General features: G+C 41.3%; 1 protein-coding gene across 5 annotated transcripts in view; it reads right to left on the bottom strand.

Annotated features, from left to right (window-relative positions):
* The window catches only part of LOC100221337 (sodium channel protein type 5 subunit alpha), a 217,043-nt gene that overhangs the window by 33,894 nt on the left and 159,835 nt on the right, over positions 1–23,314 (bottom strand). For all 5 annotated transcript variants that reach the window (XM_072925296.1, XM_072925295.1, XM_072925297.1 and 2 more), the window contains 3 exons: positions 18,943–19,063; positions 9,727–9,881; positions 5,681–5,854 (listed from right to left, as the gene is read on the bottom strand). In XM_072925296.1, coding sequence (XP_072781397.1) covers positions 5,681–5,854; positions 9,727–9,881; positions 18,943–19,063 — 450 coding nt within the window. The remainder of the gene's footprint in view (positions 1–5,680; positions 5,855–9,726; positions 9,882–18,942; positions 19,064–23,314) is intronic.

The raw sequence follows: 23,314 nt of genomic DNA, 5'->3' as shown, positions 1-23,314 counted from the left end.
ACTCATTACAGCAGATTGTGTAATTACTGGTACAGCAAACAGAAATCACCTTGTTAATCAACAGGGAATACAGATGGAAAAAAACAATTAAAGTAATCATAAGCCATCAATATTTACTTCACACAGCAAGTTTTTAATTGTCACTTAAAGACAATCTGACACAAGGGCATAATTTAATTCAATTCAGTTTTAACTAGGGAGAGAAAGACTGTTTTAAAATGTTCATCTCAGATTCAAGGATTATTAGCTGCTTCTTAGCTTGTCTGACAGTGAAATATTTGAAGCAGAAATCTTAGAGCAAGTGCTTTCCAGGAACTATCTTGGAAAATGTAATGCCTTTTTCTTTTTTGTTTTATTGTTCAGGGAAAGTGATGGTGCATTTAATGCCTGAACATCCATGAGCAGATCTCCAACAAGCAAACAGGAAATTTGGCAGCAAACAGGAAATTTGGAAAGCTGCTCAGTGGGGAATACAAATCTCTAGCTACCAACTGAGCAGCTCCAGGCAAACACCAGAAACATGCTGTGTTAGAACCTCACTATAGTCATTGAGGAGAGTGAAAAATACATATCATTTCATTTCCATAAAAGCATCTACAAAATCCTGCCTAGTGGATTTGTTGAATAACTTTTTTGAGATGCCTGACCTTCAAATCCATTGCTGAGGTGTGCTTGAGCTATTTTGCAGACAGATCTACTACCCAAAACTCTTGGGAGCCCCTCCCTCCATGGCAGGGGAGATGGAGAAGGGATGGAAAGAACAATCTTCATCCCTGGTGACCCAACTGGAGAGAAACTAGTGGGGCATCAGGGAAAAAATTGAGAATTAGAGATGTTCTCCCCGCCCTGCTGCAGGACACAGTGCAAGGACCACCCACTGCTGGAGGGGAAGGAGGCAGCCAGCATCCCTAACAAAGCAATTGTTTAAGAAAAATGGCTTTCTCTTCATGTGAAGACTTGAAAGACAGGATCATCTTAGAAAGAATTGGTGGAGAAACCCTCATCTCCCCTCATCTCTGAAATCAGAACACGACAATCAGGCTGGGTTTTTGTAAGCCTGGATTGGGACTAATTTGGTCAATTAAATTGAACACAAAAGCTGCAATGGAAATGATGGATTTGTGATAATGGACTTTTGTGGAGTGATGAAATTAGTCCAGGTTTAAGAGGATTTCTCTGTGAATGCCACAGGCAATGAAACTTGGCTGTGACTTTTTTCTCTGGGCATTCTTACTAATGAGTTGGGAGTTCACACCTCTTTCCCATGAGCTTCCTGTGACAGATTCTCTGGGGTTCCAGCCTCTCACCTCTGCCTTCAGTGCATGAGCAGCTAGTGAAGAAGCTGTTGACTGCAACACCTCCTGACTCTGAATGATGCTAAGCCCCAGACTGATGTCTTTCCCAAACTGCCCATGCAATGGAATAATCCATCTGCTGTCAGCAGAGGCTGGGACATAGCTCAGAATTAATTGGCTGAAGCTCAAGCTAGATAAGCTCAAGATAATATTTATAGGTCAGGGGAAACAATTGGAAGGAACATCAAGCATGGCACCAGCATGCAGAGCTGGTGGAGTCTCTCTGCTCCTTGTTTCAAAGCCCAGCTCTGTCTGCTTTTGAAGGACAGGCCTGGTGGAGAGCAGCTCCCAAAAACATTGACTTTGGGTGCCACTAGCCTCCAGCCCTGGCCAAGTTCAGACCCCTTGCTTAATCTGCTTTGTCCAAAGAGGTTTTGATTGCATGGATACTTGGAAAATATCTGTTCTTTGTGGAAATACTCACCCATGCATCCTAGGAAAGAGGATTGTGCATAAATGTCATTCCTGATGGTGATATTGGTGTCTATCTACACTTCTATCTGTCTGCACAGATATATTACCATCTGCCTGTCCCTCTTGTGAAAAGAGCTGTGGATTGAGGGCTCACTACTGCAGTTCATGAGCACAGAGAGCTGATATTTGCAGCGCAGAAGGGTGTTGCTTTTAGCAGTACATTTCTTTTTCACAGGGTAACTTGTATGGATGTACATTGATGTTGATTGTTGAGTATGCCCAACTTCCAGCAGACATCTAAGGCATCTTTCCATGGTGCCCTGAGCTGAAATGAGCCTGCATTTTGTGGTTTGATTAACCCTTTCTCTTTCCTCCCAAAGACATGGGTAGCAGAGCTGTTGATAGGACATTACTGTATTGCAATGCATGTGAAAGCACTCTCTGCTACACTAGCACACTGCTTTGAGAAGCCCATTACCAGAGATCATCCTTTAGGGATTCTACATCCATCAAAAATAGCTCAGTTTGTGGATTATTCTTGTTTTGATGTTTAGGTATTGCAAAACAGAATTTTCTTTAGTAGTCCATAACTGTCAGACGCAGACTCTGCTGTTCCACTGGTCCAAATCAGTGACAAAGGTCTTTCACAAGGCAGGATATATATATAAAAAAAATTCTGCAGCAATATGCTTATAACCCCTCTGGGTTCAAATCCTATTTAGAAATAGTGAATACTTGCAAATTTTGAGCTGGTTTTATGAATTATTCAAAACAGCAAATAGATTCAGAGTTGCATTTGTACAATGAGGAAACACAGATGAGAGATGGTTTCACATGTCCAATCAAAAATCGACCACTGCAGCTTGAATTTTGAATACTGATACCAAACCACTAATGAATAATTTGCAGATCAGGAATTTTTAAGTGAATAATTTTAAACAAATAAATTTGAGAAAATCAGACAAGTGGTTCATCTGCTTCTTTTGGAGCAGCTAATTCACCCATTCACTGCCTTCTGCAGCTCAGTTGCAGTGATTTGGTTCTCAAAGCACCAAAAAGAAAATGTAAATTGAAATAAAAAGTGTGCTGGAAAAATTATAGGATATTACTGCGCCAATTCAGAGTGGCAGGGTTAGCAATAGGGTAGGAGAAAATCATCTGTTAAACCTGCTAAAAATATAGCACCAGGTTCTCATAATCTGCACTGGGAAAATATTTTTAAGAAAAGAATAGTGCAGGGAGAAATTATTTTTTCACTGAGACTTAAAGAACAAGTGATGGCCTAGAGTCAACCAATAACCAAAAAACCTCAAGGATGGAGCAACTTTTTGGTTGGACTGGGAGCTTGCAAAATGAACATTTAAATGTGGGTGTAACATTTAAATGTGGGTTGAGAACATAAAACATTCTGGGTCACTAAGAAGGCTCTGAGGTTTATTTTCTGGGGACAAGGAGGGTCCCAGGGCTGGTGTCCCCCCTGTTTTATGCCATAGGATGTGTGACAGGGGACAGTGCAATCCCTTTCTCAGGCCATCTGTGGCTGCTTCTCCAATCTGTCATAAACTCCACTATTAAAAGGCAAACATTACTAATTTACATTTGGACTTTGTATTCTTGTCTGGCTCCTGTTCTAAGGGGGGTTTGCACACGGAGGACAGAATTTAGCTTAGTTTGAGGTTTACTCTCTTTGGTGTTAATAAGATGTTATTCTACGGGTGTGTAACTAATTCCAAACTGCAACACATCAGGAGCACCTCTACTTATGGTTGTGCCAATATTCATCCCTCATCCAGCCATTCTAGTCTTCAGAAACTCACTGAAACAGTAACTCGAACAACAAATTCCTGGAAGCCCATCCAGTACTTTAGGTGAGTCCTATTAATCCCATTTTGGAGATGGAGAAACAAGAAAAGAAAAGATATGCCACCTAAATCACAGTTTTCAGAGCTGGGCTATAACTTAGGAACAGGTAGATTGCAATTTTGTGGTTAAATAATTAAACCAAACATTCCTCTTCTGCAGGAGCTAATCTGAGAAAAATTACTGCTTTCCCTTTAAAAGGTTTCTAAGCATATATGCAAAGAAGAATTTATGATCTACAATTTATGTAAAGAATTTCCTTTTCATAAATCAATTTATTAAAGCTCTGGAGAAACTTCCAAAGGCTCTGATCCAGCAGTGCACTTAAACATGACCATAACTTCAAACAAGCAAATTGTCCCATTGAAGTGCTCTCCTGGGCTGGGGCCAAAGAAAGTGCAGTTCTTCCCTGGAGTTAAGGTTCAGATGTAAAATGGGGAAAAATAATTTCTCTGAAGTTTAATAAATTACATAATCATGGCAAAGCTCTGCCAGCCTCCCACATTAATGCCTCAAACTAATAAGAAATGGCCTCAGGGAGATTATTGCCTCCTCATTGATACACTGAGATGAAATGTGAGACTTCATCTGGAGGACGTGGTGCTGCTGACTTTTCCCAGGTTTGGCAGATCTCACATCAATTCAAAGTGAATCTTTGAAGGAGCCAAATCTGGTACTAGCAACACTCCTGGGGCATGAGCTTCCTTTTGTTCAGACTTCTAAGGATTATCCTTCCATCAGTAGAAGGAAGCGTGGCGGTATTTGAAGGATTTGGAGTATTTTGCAATGTTTTGTAGTAGTGAAGACACTTTGCCAAGAGGACTTTTCACACCTTCTCCTGGACTCCTGCACTGGTAAATATTTGGGAGCCAGAACTGAACATGCTGTTACACACTGCTGGCAGCCTGGCCGAGGAGCCCCGCCAAGGACAGCTCCTCTAATCTGCTGAAAACTGCGCCCAGGTCATGTGCAGAACAGGCTGAGGTAGCTGGGCCTTCTGCTAGCTGGGAGTGTGGAATGTGGGGCTCCTTAAATGTCATTTAATGTGGCAAAAAATGGTGCAATTAATCCTTAAAATAAGCTCACCTCTCCACAGCAAAAAAAGATTCTTTAAGCAAGTAATAAACAGATGTACTATAGTGAAGCCATGAAACGCAAGGTAGTTAATAAATTACATAGTTATGAAAGTTTCTTTTTAGTTGTACTGAGAGGGGGAATTGTGGGAATCCTTAAAATCGTAGGGTTTTGGGAAAGCTGCAAAAGGCAGGCCTCAGAAACAGCAGAACTGCAATTAGAGCTATAAAAGTTATATGAGAAGTAGAAAGTAAGGACAAATAAAACAATGGTCTGTGTATTAATGCTTGACTAGAATAACACCTTAAACTACAGAAAAGTATATCTAGTGGTATATTAGGAAGTTCTAAGCTTAATAATGGAGCTCTGTGCATTGTATTTTAAGGCTTAAAAGCAGGTATTGTACTCAAAATAAGCAAGCATTGATTTAACTGAAGGTATGTGTGCTCATAGTGGTTGGATAGAACTACTGTCAATATGCTTTTTCTTTGTGTGGTTGGTCAAAAAGCATTTTAAGTAAGTTGTAACACTGAGTTCTTTGCTGCCTGGGATGTGAGCTGCTGGTATCTTCCCATTGTCATTACCATGTAATGAGGCTGATGGTGGAAAATAAACAGCTCGAGGCACATTCCTCGGCAGTCCTGTCCTGTTTGTGATTTTGTACACAGATCCCTGGCGATAAATGAGATGTTAAATGCTGGAGGAAAGGGAAAATTCCTGGGGATGGGGAGGGGATGTGCCTCACATCAGCAGGGTGACACATGTACATCATCACCGATGGCGTTCCTGTTTGCTTTGGGTCCTGGAGATGCACAGTCACACATCCAAACCTCCTCTGAGCTCTGCCTGGGGTTGGTGCTCACAATGAGAGTGACAGCTGTCATTTCACAGATGCAAAGCTGCCAAACTTAACAGCCCTTTCCCACCCACTGCAAAATCCAGCACGAGAAACCTTGTAGTTCCAAAGTGATACTCACATCTACAATGAGGAAGTCCAGCCAGCACCAGGCGTTGGTGAAATACTTCTTGAAGCCATAAGCCACCCACTTCAGGAGCATCTCCAGGACGAAGATGTAAGTGAATACCTTGTCAGCATATTCCAGCATGGTTTTTATGTTTTTTCGATCTTCAAGGTAAATATCTTCAAAGGCCTGGAAGTACAAAGGGTTGGTTAATGACTGCTCCTGAGCCCTGTTAGAAAGCATGGGCATTGCACTGCAGGTCTATATTTGATAAAATATCACGCACAGTCTGTGATTTCTGATGTATTTTAACATTACAATTAAAAAGAGTGTTCAGCACAAACAGGACAGACCCTGACTTGAGAGATCTGTTCAGCTTTCCCCTACAAATGACACAGGCTTGGTTATCTCTCTCCAGCCTCTACTGGCTGTACTGGCTGGACAACCTCTCAGTGTAGGAAGAGCTTCTGCACCTTGAATTTGGAATGTGAACCCCTAAGCAGAGTGCCATGCCAAAATGCCCAGATTTATCCTGCCTCATCTCCTGTTGGCTGTGCCAATGCTACCCGGTACCTCAGATGTCCCAGGGCACAGGATGTCTATATTTAGGAGGCAGAATATGACCCTTGCATTTAGCCAAATAGATCTTATTGCTAATGATGACAAATTGGGTTATTAACCTGCCTGTGTTATGGAGTGCTGGAGTTCCCTGGCTTCTGTTCAGCCATCACATTTCAGGTGGCTACAGCTCTCTGCCTCAAAAAATGCTCATTATTATTCACTTAGCAGAACAATAATATTTTAAAGGTCAAGGTATCTATCTCCCCATCTCATCTGTCTCTCCAACTAATCTCATGCAGAGCATTATGAAAAGAGTTTCAGTATCTGTATCAAATACGAGCAACTGAATAACCCCTTTAAAATATTTAAGATCTAAGCCAATATGCCTCCCAAAAGAAAGAAAATAAAGATGTCTCATAGTTTAGCCTTCACTTTATAACATGAGTCAAATAAAAGGCAGGATCCTGGTGTCAGGTTTGCCAATATGCAGCCTGTTTTGGGGTTTCTAAGTCAAATTATGATCTGCTTCCCCAGCTACTTTTGCCACTGCTGTTACACAAGCTGCTCCCAAGTCCCTGTAACCTGGATAACCCAAGCTGTGACATATTACTCTCATCCCATCATGTGACCCAGAGCACTTGGCAGCAAGAAACATAATTTGAGAGGGTCTGTGCTAATCATCTGAATTATCTGCATTTACATATTTCCAGATCTGTAGCTACTTTCTGAGAAGCTTCAAAAAGTTAGCAAACACCCAGCGCCTGGAGATACAAGAAGTGTGGTACTTGTCACTCAGGCAGTCACACTGCTCTTTTGCCTGCCAGGGAACAGTAATTAAACTGACAAGAAAGCTTTGGCAGCCCGTGCCAAGGCTTGTCCATTTGTCCCCACACTTTGGGGTGACGTTTTCGCTGCAACCCTGTCTCCTATCTTGCCTTCAAAAATGATATTTCAAGGGTGTGAAAGAGCTGTTGGAGAAAGGCTGAAAACAATGCACAGATTGGAGTTTATCACTTCTCGTAGGGGCTCACTCACTTTGTCAGATGACTTGCTGTACTTTGCAATTACTGCAAAAATAACAACAAACCATTTAAAGTTATTTCCTCCTCTCCCTCCTTTGCTCTCCCTACTTTCTACTAACTTGTCCAAAAGTACATTGTGTTTTGTCTACTAAAAGCACACTGTCAGTCAGGAAGCAGCTTATTAAGGGATGAAGAATGTGCTACCTGGACACTTCTGTCCTTCTGGACAAGCTATGAATATTACCCAAAATACAAAATTCTGGTGCTTTGCATTTTTTCACGGTGACAACTGATGAAACCTCTGCCATATAAAATATCATGAAGGGTTTGGTTTTTTTTTTCTGCTTTGCTTTGTGTGTTAAGAAAGATTTAAGCAGGATACCTGCAGTGTTATCCAAAAATATTATTAAAAAGTAGGCTTCTAGTTTGGGTGCTTATGGCTTAAAATCTTAAGAAAGGTTTTTGGATCATCTACAGTAAGCTAAAGATATATTTTGATAGTTTAACCACATACATATATATATGTATTGGCTTAAAGGTATATATAGCTCTTGTCCCTTAAGAACTTAGGGTGTCCCAGAGATGCAGCCAGATGAGCTCAGTTTTTGGAAGAGCAACCCAGAACACCAGGAAAAAAAAATTTGTGTGTTGCCTCTAACATCTCCAGTCCAAATACTGAAGCACGGTGCTTATATGTGAGAAAATGCAAGATAATTTGCCCTTATACAGAACTGCATTGGCTAAATTGAAAGCTGCAAAAACTAAATGAATGCATGCAATTTAAATTAAATGAGCTTTATATTGCAGTCTTCAGTTATCTGAGGCACTTTTAATTACATATGTAAGGAAGTGTATTCATCTAAAGCATATTATAGCAACTGACATTCCCCCTCTAAAATGTATTCAAAAATTAACATTCTGATGCTCAAGCTGGTGCAAAAACTGTCAGAGTCCATTCATTTCAGCAAAGCTGTGACAATTTTCAGAAGCCTACTATTTACCCAAATTTTTCAGCCTCTTATATTTCATAATAAAATAAAACCCCCTGGGTGACATTTCAGCTCCTACCAGGTGGACCAGGAGAACAGTCCATTTCTTTCCTTTTTTGCATCAACATTTATGCATTTCTACATTCTTCTCTCCCTTCAGAGACTTTCTTTGAGCTACATAAACTCAGGATTTCTGTGTTTTTTCCTCTTTTTTTTAGGCCAGTGATAATTTGTGTTGCTCTTCTCTGGAGTTTCTTCAATTAGCCCACGTCTTTCCCAAAGTGCAGCGCCCAAAGCTGAAGCCAGTGCTCCAGCTGAGGCCTCCTTGATGCCAACTGGAGTGGAAGAACAGGATAATTTATGCAGCCCAGTGGGGTGGTGGGCTTTTGTGCAGGGCTGTGATGGAGTTTATTCTGTTTGTTGCCTGCTCCCCCTCCAGTTCTTTTTAGGAAATCTGCTCCCTTACAGCCATCCTTCATCACACCTCCCTATTGGGGTTATTCCAATGATTTTTCCAATTATTCCAGTGAGGGGAAGCAGGCACCTTTCTAAGATGGTGTTTGCCTTACTGCTTAAGGCAGATCCACCCACTTGGCTGGAGCCAAGCCTGACCTCTGGAAATGCATGGATAACCAGTCCAAACATGGTACTGCCTGCAAATTCAGTAAGTGAATGTCCTTCTCCATCACAAAGAAGATGAGCACCAGACTAAAGCCCAGAGAACTCTTGACACACATCTCTGCTCTAGGTCAGGATGAAAACCTGGGAGAAATCCCACCAAATGCAGGGACATTCCTGGCATGCAAAAGAGAAATATAAATACATCCCTGTGAAGAGCCCAGGGCTGAAAATACATAGAGGGTAATTCCAGAATGCAGTGGGATTTCAGGAGGAGAGGATCCCCTCTCAGAGTCCTGGGCAATGACCAAGCAGTGTCCATAGGCACATTCACCTGGACACAAACAGGACCTGTGCAGGGAAGGTACTGAGTGCTAACCTAAGGTATTTCAAAACAGGAATGCAGGCACCCACTAGCTCCATGGGTAGCACTGATTCAATGCCTTCTGTGTCTTTTATAATTTTAATTAGCTGGTTACAGAGTGTGGTTTAAAAAAAAGAGAAGAAAAGGAAAAAACAAAGCCACCCCTGGAGCAAAACGCAAGCCTCCAGATGGGAACTCTCATGGACAAGCAGCTATGGGATGTTGAAGCAGCAGTGCTGGCAAACTTCCTCACACAGACTTCCTCAAGGATTTTCTTTTCAAAACATGTGCAAGTCAGAATTTTAGTCACAGCAGAAGGAAGTTTCCCACCATATGGTAATGGCAGGTGAAACCAGAAGAGCTGACAACCTGTTTTAGCCCCAGACAAAACGCTTTGCTTTGAGAAACGACCACTAAGGGTTCATAAGATCTTAGAGACAGCTAAACTGGAGAACACTGGAGACCCATGTCCACTTTTAAACACTTAGGAAATGTTGTCACATTTACCAGGGCTCCACTGCTCAGCAGGATCATGAAGATGATGAATGTTTCAAACCAGTTGTGCTCCACGATTCTGTAGCAGGTCTTTCTCAGCCTCCACCAAATTTTGCCTGGAAATTTTGTGATGTCCACTGAACAGCATGGGAAGAATCGCACACAGACTGTAAGAAAAAAAAAACAAAAACAAAGGAATTGTTAAAAAAGCCTATTTAATTCTTAAAGCTGCAATAAGAAGCTGCTCAGGAATATTTCTTTTAGCAATAGACTGCTGCACAGCGTCTTTCCTCCCTCTTGTTTCTCACAAAACCTCTCTGCACTGCCTTCCATTTCCTTCTCTCACTCCTCTATTAAAAAACATTCAAAATCACTTAAAATGTGTCCCAGGGAGTTCTCCCAATGATTTTTGTGATACAGAATATATTGGCCATGAGTCACCAGTGCCCTAGGTCATTCAAAAAGTGTTAGCTGAGCTCAGGCAGCACTTCTGATCAGGACTAATAACTCTAGGAGGTTATTAGTGATAGCTTGCAAAGCCTTTTGAATGGAGAAAGGTTATTTTCTTGCTAGTATAATACCACTGGAATTACTGATTAAAAGTGGCAATCTGATGAAAGAGAGATGATGAGAGGAGGTGCTACAGTGCAGATGGGACCAATGTGCTGAAGAGACTCAGGCAGCAAAAACAGGAGCAGATTTTGATCTCTTGGACTCTCATTAGCTTAAATAAGGCATTAGAACAATCTCGGAATTATACTGAGGCAGTTAAATCCCCTTTGATGTCACAGAAATTTAGATATCTGCTCTATAGCAGGATCCCCAATGATGCTTCGTAGCACTTTCTGACTTCAGTGACAAATAATGTGAGATAGCTAAGTGCTGTGCTGGCAATGGGGCCCACATAAGGATTTCTGATAGGCAAGACCATGGCCATTTGTAGTTTCCTTAGCAACACTCCTTTGTTGTAGCAAAAAGATATTGTCATTGGTAACAGACAGATCCATCTCTCCCACTTCAGAAACACCAAATGCATTGCCTAGTGCTAGGCAAGAACTTCAAATGGTGTGAGAGGACCCTGGGAGGCAGGAATTGTCCTGGCCAGTCAGTCTTACATCAGATAATCTGACTCAAATGTCACATTTGCTGATGAGAATGACCCTCAAAACCTGTTTTATTTTCAAAAAGCAAGCTACTTACCCTACATTTATTCCATGTGTTGTGTAGGAAGAGACTTGACTATGCAGGTTTATTGACTTCATCATAAGAAAAAAAAGCCACAGGCCAACTGCTTCTATAGCTGGAAGGTGGCCAAGGTCACCAGATGTCTTGAGACACACAGCCAGTGGTCAGAAGTGACAGGGGAGGATGTCTCACCATGGCGATGCAATGCAGTGTTTTTGGGAGTAGAAATAATATTTGAGGGAGGCAGCTTGGGGAGGAAAGAGGGCCAGTGCCAAGGTTACAGAGAGAGCAGATGCTGCTAATTCAAGGTGGCACAACTGAGGCATCTGAGCTGCCTGTGCTATGGAAGGAAATCAAGTGCAGCTCCTGGGATGTTGGGATTCTCAACAGCTGGAATGTGGTGGCACAGGGCTCTGCCAGGAGGAAGAGAGCTGCTAAGTCTGCTGTGGTGCTCCTGGCATTTTCTGTGAGTTTTTATATCCCAGATCCCTCCTATGGAGCAGCAGAACTGTAGGATCCTTCATGGATCTCCCAGAACTTCTCCCCTTACAATTCTGAGATTTTGGTTGGGTGTGGGCTCTTGGCTGTGCTAAGTTTTGGTGTGGGACTAAAAGGACAATAAACTATTTATATAAAGATAATAATAGCATGCAATTACTTGTTCTCTAAATGCCTGCATCACACAGACCCACAGCATCTTCCAGTTTACCATTGTATTCTGGAACTCGGAGAAATTCTGGGCTCTGTTGAAATACACTAAATTGTTCAAGCTTTTTTAGAAAGGCATAATACTGGGAGAAGATGGAAAAGTAAGAACCAGCTCTCTGTCCCTTTGCAGGTCAGGTACCACTTCAGCAAAGGCAAGAATTATCCTTCTAAGCACTTCAATCCCAAACACTAAAGAATCAAGGCAAGCGATAAAAGGACAACATATTAGTCACTACTTTTTGCTAAAACCAGTACAATGCTCACAGCTGGCAGTGCATGTGGGTTTGGGTGTATTTTAGGAAGTAGGTACACAGAACAGACTTCACAAAGCAGATTCTCTGCTGAGAGAGGCCCATCAGGAGAATCCCACCAGCACAACATGACCGAGGGCACTATCAACTGCATCTCTCAGCAGTGCTGCCAGAAAACTCCTGCACTGCTTCTCACCCCACAGGTCATCACCACCTTTCAGGTGTCTGGCTCACACTCTGTGCTAATAATTCAGGGGGACTGCCCACCTCATTGTCACCCCAGCTTTGAATCAGGAAGATCAAAGGCTTGGGCTGAAATCCCTCACTTATCAAATGAAGGCCTAATGAGCAGGTTGTTCACTCTGTAAGTGAGGATTTTTTGTGTTAAGCAGAAATCCCCCTTTGTACTGGAAGTAGCCACTGCTTGCATCTATCTTTGCATCTGTCTCCTTCCCAAAACTAATTTCAAATTGGAAAAAAAAAAATCAGCTTTTTTTCTTACTTAAAACATTTATACAGAAACATTTTGCTCTTTTCTTGTGTCTACCTAGATGGTTACTTGGCTTTTTTATCTCTTGGACAAATGCTTAGGCCCAGCCAGTAACAGGCATGCCACGCTCTGCCATGCTCCTACAGAGTATAAATGCTCTGTAAATACTGTTGGAAAAGGTTAGAATCTCCCAGAAAGTGGTTTTCCCCACTGTAAGCTAATTGGATGAATCATTCCCTGGAGGAGTTCCACTGCACAGGGAGCCTACATGATTACCTGAGCCCAGGCACAGCTAAAATTAGGGATCACCTTCATATTAGAAACTAATGAGCAGGGCACTGTGGGTTCCAGAGTCACTTCATTTGTGATGGGAAATACTTACAACATAGTTAGACCAGGTTATTACTGATTCATTTGGCTTCCATCTGATGGTCTACAAGTACTGAGAGGTATTTTTAAAGACAGAAAGCCAGGTAGCCCCACTAATTTTTTTTTAATGCTCTTTGATTGCTTTCATGCAATTTCAGTCTGAAAAAAGAGTCCTAGTTACTGACAGTAATACCTTGAAAAATCCAAAATAGCTTATCAGATGAGTCAACCTAAAATCACAGTGCTATTAAATCCCATGCTTTTGATTGGACCTGATTCAGAAATGTTTAGACCAGATTCTGCTACAATTGCTAATGTCAAGCAGTACTTCCGTGCTGTCTGCAATTCACATGAAATGCTGCTTTTAGCTATTCACAAAGAGAAAAGGGAAAGAAGAAAAAAAAAAAAAACACCCCCAAAACTTGAGCCCAAACAGGTCTTTTAATAAATTACTAGAAACCTGTTTCTATTTAAATTTTGTGATTTCCCTTCCTGACTGTGCTTTCATGCTTTCTGGACTCTTTCTTATGCTGGTAGCCTATTGCTCTGGTCATCTTGACCTAAGCTTACATGTTAAGTTAAAAACTACACTTAATCAAACAGAAAAAGTTTACTTGACCTTGGTCTGTAGTCTAACACTTTGTTGGGTTTTTCCCCCCCATTTCTGTGAAATCAAAATATCAAAATAATTTTGATGTGTCTAAGGCATGACCTGGAGAGGGTCTGAGCAATCCTGACTCCAGCTGTTCCTGTAATAAGGCAGGTGGTCAGCAAAGCCCAGTTTTGGTGCATTTTTATCCCCACGAAGGAGAACATTCATTAACACCTTTTACCACAGCAGGAGTCAAGGCAGGAATAAAACCTCTGGCATTTCCTATTACTCATCCTCCCTGGTCTGACAGATTTGTGCTGTCCCACTGAAATCTGTGCTGGGAGGGAATAGGTTGTGCAGAAGACTCTGACCACCTTGTGATTTTGCCAGGGCCTAGTTTTGCCACTGTATTTCATGTTGGGCTGCATCGTTTTTGACAGCAAACAAACTAATTTTCACCATGGTCTTTTGGTTGGTAGATTGCTGCTCATCAGAACACAGAAGAGTGGAAGAAGTTCCCCCAGAGGTTTGAATTATTTACTGGTAAAAATGTGAAGCTGTTCTGAGCTGCATCTGGGGCCAAGTTGTCCAAGAACAATGTCTGTTTTCAATTGACATTTGGATATTTCATACCATTTCTCATAAAACAGAGGCCTATTTACCAAGAAACCTTTCCAAATGCATTAATATACCATGATATTATTTAGTTTTCGGTCATATTTCATAACAAGGGAAATAGTCCCTTCAGTCATTAGGGTGTCCTATAGCACAAACTGAAGATTAAAATATGTCTTAAAAAAAAAGGAGAAGGAATTCAATATAGAAGGCAATCTGTTTAAATATCCCTTTTGTTCCATATTCACATTTTCTAGCCTGGTGCACTCTAATCATGGAGCTCTTAGATTTGATTGCATTACCTTGGTGCATTGGGAAAAAAACCTCTTTGTAAATGTGGGAGTTATACTGCAAAACCTTCCTCCTCAATGCCTGACAGCCAAGCCTACTGATTTTAGGCTTATGGGCAAAGAATTTACAAATCCACTGTTTGTTCATGCCAATATATATATTTAAATTTTCATAAAATTATTATTTTTACTTTGGATGGATTGGGCTGCTGGTTCTCTCAATAAACCAGGAGCACCAATTCATTTTTTCCATTCTGTTGTCCAGCAAGTGTGGTACCTTGTGTTCAAACCACAGCAATTTTGTGAATGCCTTTATGCAAGAGTTCTCAATTATTGGGACATTCATTTTTAGAACAAAATAGTATTTTTCTTAGCTTTGAACACTGGTTACAGCATTGCTTGGTTTGATACAAAATACAGCTTCTTAAGCATGAACTCAAGCAGGCAGGTATTCATAACATGGGTTTTATATATATATTTTTTTTTATGCCAAGCTGGATTTCTAATGACCAGTCTGGCAACTTGGGTATGCACAAATAAGAGATAAAACCCAACTGTGCCCCCTTTGAAAGACCCCAGCTGCCTCCCTGTGCTGGAGGGAACATGTTCTCAGCAGACTCTTCCTATTTAACCCTTTCCTCATCTTCTGGCCCTGCTACTAACTCACTCAGGGGGATTGGAATGGGATAACCTTTAAAGGTGCCTTGCAGCCTGAATAATTCCATGATTCTGTGATTGCATAGCTGCATTTTATAGTGTGAAAGAAAGATTTATGACCACTGTCTCCAGCATTTGGGTACCTGAGACACATCAGGAGATCTGAGATCTTGTGTGCTAGACCGGAGGCTGCCAAGAGGACATCTGACAAAACCACAGCCAGGTGTTTTTACCCTTCCAAGGGCTTGACAAGTGTACATTTCTTGTTTATCTGCTGCTACTCTCCTCAAAGCACATCATCTGGGAGGTCACAACAAATAGGAGTGTAATGCCTTGGAGCAAAAGCAGTGGACAGCCTGGCCTACCACTGATGTCATTCATGCTTTGAGTGAGGGGGTGGATGAGTTTTAAATCTAGAGGTCCTGTCCAACCTATATTAATTTAATTCTGAGCATGTAATAGAGCTGTAAGAGTCTCATGATGCCTGAAAATTGTGTACAACATAATGCCAGCACGCTGTTCCTGGTGGAAAACACAGAGTATCTCAGGTATGACAGCCAGAGGGAAGCGATACTTTAAAACTTGGGTTTGTTCCATGATTTTTCCTAGGATGCCAATGAGCACATTTTGTTGGGCTTGCCTTGGTTTTACACAGCCTTTAAAACTGATCTAGTGGCAGCCCCCATAACTCTGTTTAGACTTATTCCATTTAACTGTCTATTTTTTTTTCTTCTCTTCCCTTTCTTGCTTCTAAACAGCCGCTCTCCGCGGTTGGGAAGGGCAGGACACACATCCCACCACTAATCACAGCAACTTCACTGGGGCATGTGGCATTTTCCAGCTGACATTTGGGCATTTTAGGAGCGATAATGGCTCCCACCATGGTCACATGGAAAGATGGTTCCGGGCGTCCTCGGTGTCACGAGTTGCGACCAACCACGCGTTGAGCGAGGTTGCTCATTCTCGCATGACCCTCTGGTGATATTCCCCTGAGACCTCTGCCAGCGGGCTGTGTCCGGGGAATTACGCCTAAGGACTTGGTGGAATCTTTCTCCTATTAGGGTCTGGGAGAGAGGAGAACGCTGTGGTCCGAGGGCTCTCTTTGGACAACCTTCTGCGAGACACAGAAGATAATGTCCAAACTGGGAGTAAATTTTGCTGCAGAGAGCACATACCGATGGAGGTAACAGGACTGGAGTGTTGCAAGGCATCTGGAGGAAAAAGTACCCAAATAGCTGGCATTGGATAAGTGTTCCTTTCCCATCAACTGGCAACCAGAAATGGTCTCTCCATTTCTATCAGGTTCTTCCCAGCAATACTTGCTAGCTGCCAGGGCTGTGACCCTACCTTGCCTTCACATTTCCTGACCCAAGAATGTTCCCTGTTGACCCTAATCAAAGCTATTTTGAGATGATAACACATTAACAAGGCTCCCCAAGAAAAACGACCTATGGCTTATCTGGGTCACCCAACTCCCGGAAAACTGTGACCTCAGCAAACTTTCAGCAACTATTTCAAGAACATGTATTATCTTTGTTGCCTTTGTTATCTGAAAAAAAGGGGCCTGAATCTGGAACATATTTGTTCAGGACATAACCTATGCTGGATGTGTTGAGAAATGTCATAGTTTGAATTTAGATACCTAAAGAAGTTAAGAAATTAACCCTTCCCCTCTCCCTCCTCTTTTTCACATAATCTCCTTCTTTCACAAATATTAACTCTCATGCTCCCAAATATGCCAAATATTGTTGTACCTCTTTATAAAATGTCAGTAAAGGCAGGACTAGATAAATCTGCCCAGTGCATGCCCTTCAATATTTTCATTTTAGTAGTTTAAAGTCTTGTCATCTTAGCTAATTAGACTGCTGTTTGTTGGCTGACTTGGTTTTAAACTAGACTGAAGTGACAGCTGCATGAGGTTTAATTGCAATAGTAAGTTTGGGCAAAAATATTGGAAATATTTATTAGAAGTTGATTACAGGAAAACACTTTGTTTCCCTGCATAAATTAAACCTAATGTTAATGTCATTGCTGTAAGAATCATTTGGACTTTCAGTTTATGGCAATTTGACTTGAAATTTTATGAGCGAATAATCACGTTGTGTTTGTGCATTTTTCTGCCAAATCCGTGAGCAATGTGATCACATTTAGCCAAAACAGTAAAGGCTGAAAAATGTGCATGGATAATATGTGCTACACAGGAAAGGAGAGTAGATGTGTTGAGGAAGATGTCACCTGAACCTGCAGGTGTCCCTGGACACCATGCACTGGGCTGAGGACTGGGAACAGGCTCTCCTTCAATTCCCATTTAGAGCCAAGGCTCAGCTGGCTGCATCCTGGGAGAAAAGAAAAACACCTTGACTTGCACATACACTGGTGAGGAACTAAGGGAGATAAGGAATAAAAACAAAATGCAGGACCAGGGGTGCTCAGGAAGAAGAGCGCAGGAGCCAGAACCTGGGTGGAAATAACCCAAGGCAAGCTTGGGGTTCAGCCCACAGTGCCTCCCTTTCTGCATTTCTCTGCTGCCAGGATGATCAGCAGGCTTCAAAGCTGGTTAAATACTTCCAGTGATCCATCTGGAAGAGCCCTTCTTGCTACCCTGCATCCCACAGACAGCACTGAGGCAGATCTGACAAACTGGGTTGGTTCCATTGTGGTCCTGCACCGTGGAATTTCAAGTAGGTCTGGTTATTTTAAGAGAGATCAAATTACAGAGTGCTGCTGCTCTGGGAACATGTTGTGTGGTGTCTGCCTCATTTCTTTTAAAAAACTGGATGGTGCTTCTGGCCAGCCACAGTTTCAGAATTTCTCAGCTGGCATCTGAACAGCACTGATCGCACAGCACTGGCTTGTTTAAGCATCTATAACATAATCACTTTGCAGGGCACAACAGAGATTGCTGCTCACTAGCCCCATTAAGAAATATATTGTGAAAGAATGAAAACACCAGATCTAATTTCAAAATGTTATTGCACAGGCCTGAATAGTTACACCATGCTTTCTTCCGTCAACTGCATTAATTTTTGGCTACTGCTTTTAAGCAGAGCTGCCAAAAAAATGTTTAGATCCTAGGGACATTTGTAAGCCCTGCAGGGCTCCCTTACCTCATTCAATCATCTTCCTCACAGATATAGAGATGCACATTTTTGCTGACTTCAGGGGCATTCATATACCCAGCAAATCATCTCTGTCTGATCCCATCTGAGCTGCTCTGTTTTTGTTTATAATAATGCTTGAATTTTCAAGGGACTATTTAGCTAACCCTGTTTTTACCAACCCAGATTTATAGGAAAACAAAAAATTTGACTGAGATAATATTTGGAATAGAACTCACTCTGAGAAGAAATAACTTAGGATGCTATTTACATTATATATTTATTTTAACAAAGATCTTCTGATGTAGCTGGGTTTTACATCTGTGTTTTGGAGCAGGCTGGTGTTAAAATGTTAATAAAATGATGGTGAATTTCAGTATTAAAAGAGATATGTAAATGTGGTCTGTTGTTATCTAAGATAATAATGTTAAATGCCCTTTACGTAGCAGTTCTCTGACTTGAGATGAAAGTCACTGGATGTGCTAATCTTGACACCCTTTGAAATAAATGGAAGAGAGTCCCTGAGTCTCATGAACTCTCCAGACAGATTCTATGAACTCCCTGGATACATTTAAGCAATGGAAACATCTTGATCTGGTCATCCCTTTACCAAATTTGATCATGCACATATATTGGAAGTCAGAAATCTTTACTGGCCAAATGACAAAAATCAGCATTTAAAAAACAAACAAATAAACAAATAAAACACTCTTCATGGTACAAATTATAATTTTAAAAGCCTAAGGCTTTAGAAGCTGTGGAGCATTTTAGAACCTTGGAAATCCAAAGACTAACGGTAACAAGGGATTTTGAGTGTGTGTTTGCAGCATTATAGTGCCTAAGAAACAAAGTGCATCCAGTGAAATACTACTGCAAGCAACCAGAGCAACACAGTGAGAAGGTCAGGAGATGTTCAATAAGAGAAAAGAAGGTTTCTTGCCCCAGCATTGCAGTGAAACATGCAAGTTCTTACCTTCAGGGAAGCAATCTTCAGGCTCCATCAGCTCCTCAGCAAATTCGGGGATCTGCTCCAGCAGTTCTGCAGGATTTGTCAAATCCACCGTGCTGCCTTCAGAAAGACTGATTTCATCAAGCTTGTTGCCAACAAGAGCAAAGATGTGGAAAACAAATTGATCAGTTGCCCCGAAGGAAGTAGCAGAGTTGTCATTGCACTAATCAGCACCCCAGCTGAAGCCACCACAACAGAGACATTGCCATGCACTTCCCAAGGTGCCACTCCCTGGTGACAGCTCTGCCTGCCCTGAGACCAGGGGCTGACCCATCAGCAACAACAACTTAACATATACAAATTACTTTTTGAGACAAAAGAGAAGCAAACCACAGAAAGGGAGTGAACAGCCATTGAATATTAATCACAGAATCTTAGAATGGTTTGGGTTGGAAGGGATCTTCAAGATAATCCAGTTCCATCCCCTCTGCCATGGGCTGGGACACCTTCCACTAGACCAGGTTGCTCTGATTAATGGTAGGTGGAACCTTGAAGTGATGGACTTCATTATTTTGACATCCTGAAGGCTCATACTTTGGGTGGGGTACCAGAGGTGGGACCTGCCTCCTGAAATGTTGAAGGATGAATTGGATGACCTGACTTGGGTTCCTGTGTTTTGGGCCTCATTCCTGAGGTTCCTCACCCACAGCTGGTGGATGAAATCTGCACCTGCTGACAGCCTCTCCTCCAGCGTCCAGCCACAGGAAGCTCAAGTACAAATATCTTGAGAGGGCTCTTCCTCCTGTCTCAGCCCTCATCTAACAACTTCTCAGCATATGACATGGCCCCTTGTCTTTCTGTCACACCATTGTGATCTCCAGGTGATGTAGGAGGAAGGGCACATGGCTTTTAGAAATGTCTCAAGGGCTCTACCACTCGCCTGAAATATTTGACACCATCATCTTAGGTGCACTGTTTAAATTCAGCGTTTCTCAGATCCTCCTCTGCAAAATGGGGCAAGAATATTCCTGCTCCCTGAAGCATTGGTTGTCTCATCTATTTAGAGCAGGAGCTCTCACGCAGACCTGGATAAAAACAATTCTGGGGAATATATTATTTTCAAAATCTGTTTTGAAGGCTGAACTCATGATTAAAAGACATATGATACACTATTCAGTTAGTCACCCAAATATGAAATAGAAATTTCATTTCAGGTTAACTTTCCTTTAACAGAATCAAGACACTTTCTTTAGATGAAAAGAGGAAATGTCTCCCCCCTATTTTATTTTGATAGCTAAAATAAAGAGTTTCTATTTTGTGTTAATCCACAATTAAATTTTACTTAATTTACTTTTAAATTTTACAAGCTAAATCGCTTGGCCACTAAAGTGAAAGACTTGATATTTGCACCAGATAATGCTCTAATACATCCAGTTTGTTTCTGGATGTTTTAGAGCATTATCTGGTGTAAGTGGGCAATACCAAAGCTGGTATCTTCCATGGGTCATGGCAATGACAAATAGCTCCAAGCAGGAGAGTGTGTCATTTGTGAACTGGCTTACTCTCTTCTCTGAGTTCCCACTTAAAAGATTTTGTGCTTTATTTTGCAATACTATTGCCTTCATTTTAAAAAATGAGGGCAATAATACTTACCCAAGCTTTTAAACAGCCTGTGAGATAGTTATATGAGAGATGGCACGTACAGATAAAGTATTATTTTCATAAGCATGATGGTGATGGAGTAAGAGACTAGGCACAGCTTTATATATTTATTATTAATGTGAAAATGGGTCCTCTGTTTTCCAGCATACACAGTCAATGCAAAATTTATAGCTGAATTCAGAGAAATGCTGAACCTGGGGTAAAGTGGGCAAGACTGAACCTTCCAGCAGTGCTTGCAAGAGGGGGTGGAAGCTACTTGTTTGCAATTAGCAGCAGCATCCAGAAGGTCATAGTCTTGGTTAGGGTTTTTAATGCTGTACGCAAAAGATCTGCAAACAATTGAGAAGAGACCTTTTTAAAAGAGAGAACAGAAAGAACAGAACAGGTCCAAGATATGGATAAAGCTTCTGAAAAGCCATATTCAGAATGCAGCTGTTGTATAGAGCCCATTTCCTACAGACTCACAACAGTCTATGACGGTGGAAAAAATGTCATCCCAAGTTCTATCACAGTCAGAACTTCATGGAACTGTTCATCAGGGAATGCATTTAGTCATTACATGTTCTGTTATGAAGATGTCAAAACAAAGATCACTGAAATAGTCCTAAATCATATGCAGCTGTAGAATGTAGAAAATAGGGGTTTCAATGAGAAGAGAAGCTTTGTTGGGTATAATTCTTACTAATAGCCAGAAATCAAATAAAACTCTGAGAGCAATGTCATCTTGATAACATTTTCAACTAGAGAGCTGGATTTAGCAGAGACAGGTTAGAAAATTCACAGAACAAAATACAATTAAATTATCATAGACTCTTTAGTTATTTATCAGGAGGAGTTTCCAGGAAATATTAGAATCCATCAGTGTCAAAGGGAGGTGGGGAACATGCAAGGCAAACAGACAGGTTGTGTTTTTGAAAAGCCTCCAAAGAAGAAGAGACAATGAACATGGATTCAGAAAACAGTAGATTAAGGTTTGAGGGTCTGAACAAGGACTAGAAAAAGGAGCCAGACATATGAAAGAGAAGGAAAAGATTAGGGATGATTCTGGGAAGGAAGCAAAGGCTACTCTTTGCCAGAAAGGTTAAAAGTGATTAAGAAGGTTTTCATGAACTTAGGGAAGAGTCAGGGACACAAGAGCAATTGATGAGGGGAAGGTAGCTAATCAAAATTCAGTTGTCTAAGAAAAGAAACACTTCTTAAAATCATCCAACAAGGGGATCAATAAGAAGAAGGGGGAGAGCCTGTTAGAATTAATACAAATGTAAGCAGAGAAATAGCCAGAAAGCCTGTATATACATATACAAACCAGCAGATCCAGGCAAGGCACGCTGCAGAGCATAAAGGGATCCAATACACCCAGTTAACACATCATTAGCAATCGATAGTGAATGCTCATGGAAAACTGGAAACGGCCCAGGAGAGCAGCAATAAGTAAACACAACACTGAGCTGAGAGAGGCTGAAAAGGGAATAATCATGGGAATCACAGATCACTATACACTTGCTGCAGCCTGTGAATTAAATAAAGACAGAGAGGAGAAAAGGAGAGAGCTTACTCGGAGTGAAATGTCATAGACATAAAGGCAGTGAGGTGGTTCTCCTGTGTGCCAAGAGAACTCTGCACAAACAGGGTGAAAAGAGCTCAAAAAGAAGGCAAAAAGGACAAATACAGAATCTCCTCCTTCTTTCTTGGACTAGGTGAGTGGAGGAAGTGGGCAAGGCAGAGGAAAGGGATCTGTCAGAAACCTCTTTGGAAGGTCTTCCCCTGGTGCATAAATTCATGCTGCAGAAGGCAATTTTTAAAGTGTTTGTTGATGGAGTGACTGTTTTAAGTACCCAGACAGGGCTCCCACACACACTGCTTGTGCCTGTAAAAGCAGAAAATTGATCTGAAAGTGTTTTTCAAAAAGCCTTTAGCAGTGAGACGCTGAAATCTCATTGAAAGTTGATGTTTGCTCAAGGCTTAGCCCTCTTACCTCCCTTCTTCTCTGCCTCACCTCTGAAAATCAGAGCCTTAATCTATCAAATTGACATATGATATATAAACCTTAGGAAAACAGTTGGATGTCTGTTATAGAAAAGCCTACTTTTAAAATAAATTGTAATTGGCTCAGGTTCACCCATTGCTGTCTGGAGAAAAGCCATTCTAAGGACCCAAATATAGCACAAACTTTCCCCTCAGAGGAGGAAATCTGTGGGGATTAGGGTCAGCATTATCTTCACTAAAGATACAGAAGGGGTCTTGACCGATATAATCCTCATGTTAGCTGATAATATTAAATTGGAGAGAGTATGGAAATCGAGGAAGCAGAAGGGAAAAGAGAAGGGAAACATGGAGAGAATATAGGAAAATGGGACATGATTTAAAAAAGTACAAATGGGCAAGTTACAGGAAAATTTCAATGGACATTTTGGAAACCTGGAATAATATTTTAAAAAAATAGATGTGATTTTGCAGTGGGGTATAACGATGTAGAAAACTATATGAAAGCATCATGTCTAGATACTGAGATATTATGTCTTCTTTTACAGTTCTGTAGAAATTGTATTTGGAATACCGTGCTTCCTTCTTGGAAGGAAAAAACCCGAAAAGGAACAGTTGAGGGAGTTGCAAAGAAAGAGGTAAAAAAAGATCAGATAAATGGCTCAGAGATATTAATTAACAATAAATAATGAAACAACAATGGTGCATGACTTCAGGGGGTAAACCCCAGACAATAGGAAGAAAGCAAGTC

This window comes from Taeniopygia guttata, chromosome 2, assembly GCF_048771995.1.
Source record: "Taeniopygia guttata chromosome 2, bTaeGut7.mat, whole genome shotgun sequence".
NCBI classification, from domain to species: Eukaryota; Metazoa; Chordata; class Aves; order Passeriformes; family Estrildidae; genus Taeniopygia; species Taeniopygia guttata.
Note: the sequence above shows the minus strand (reverse complement) of the source record. Positions and strands in the feature narration are given on the sequence as shown.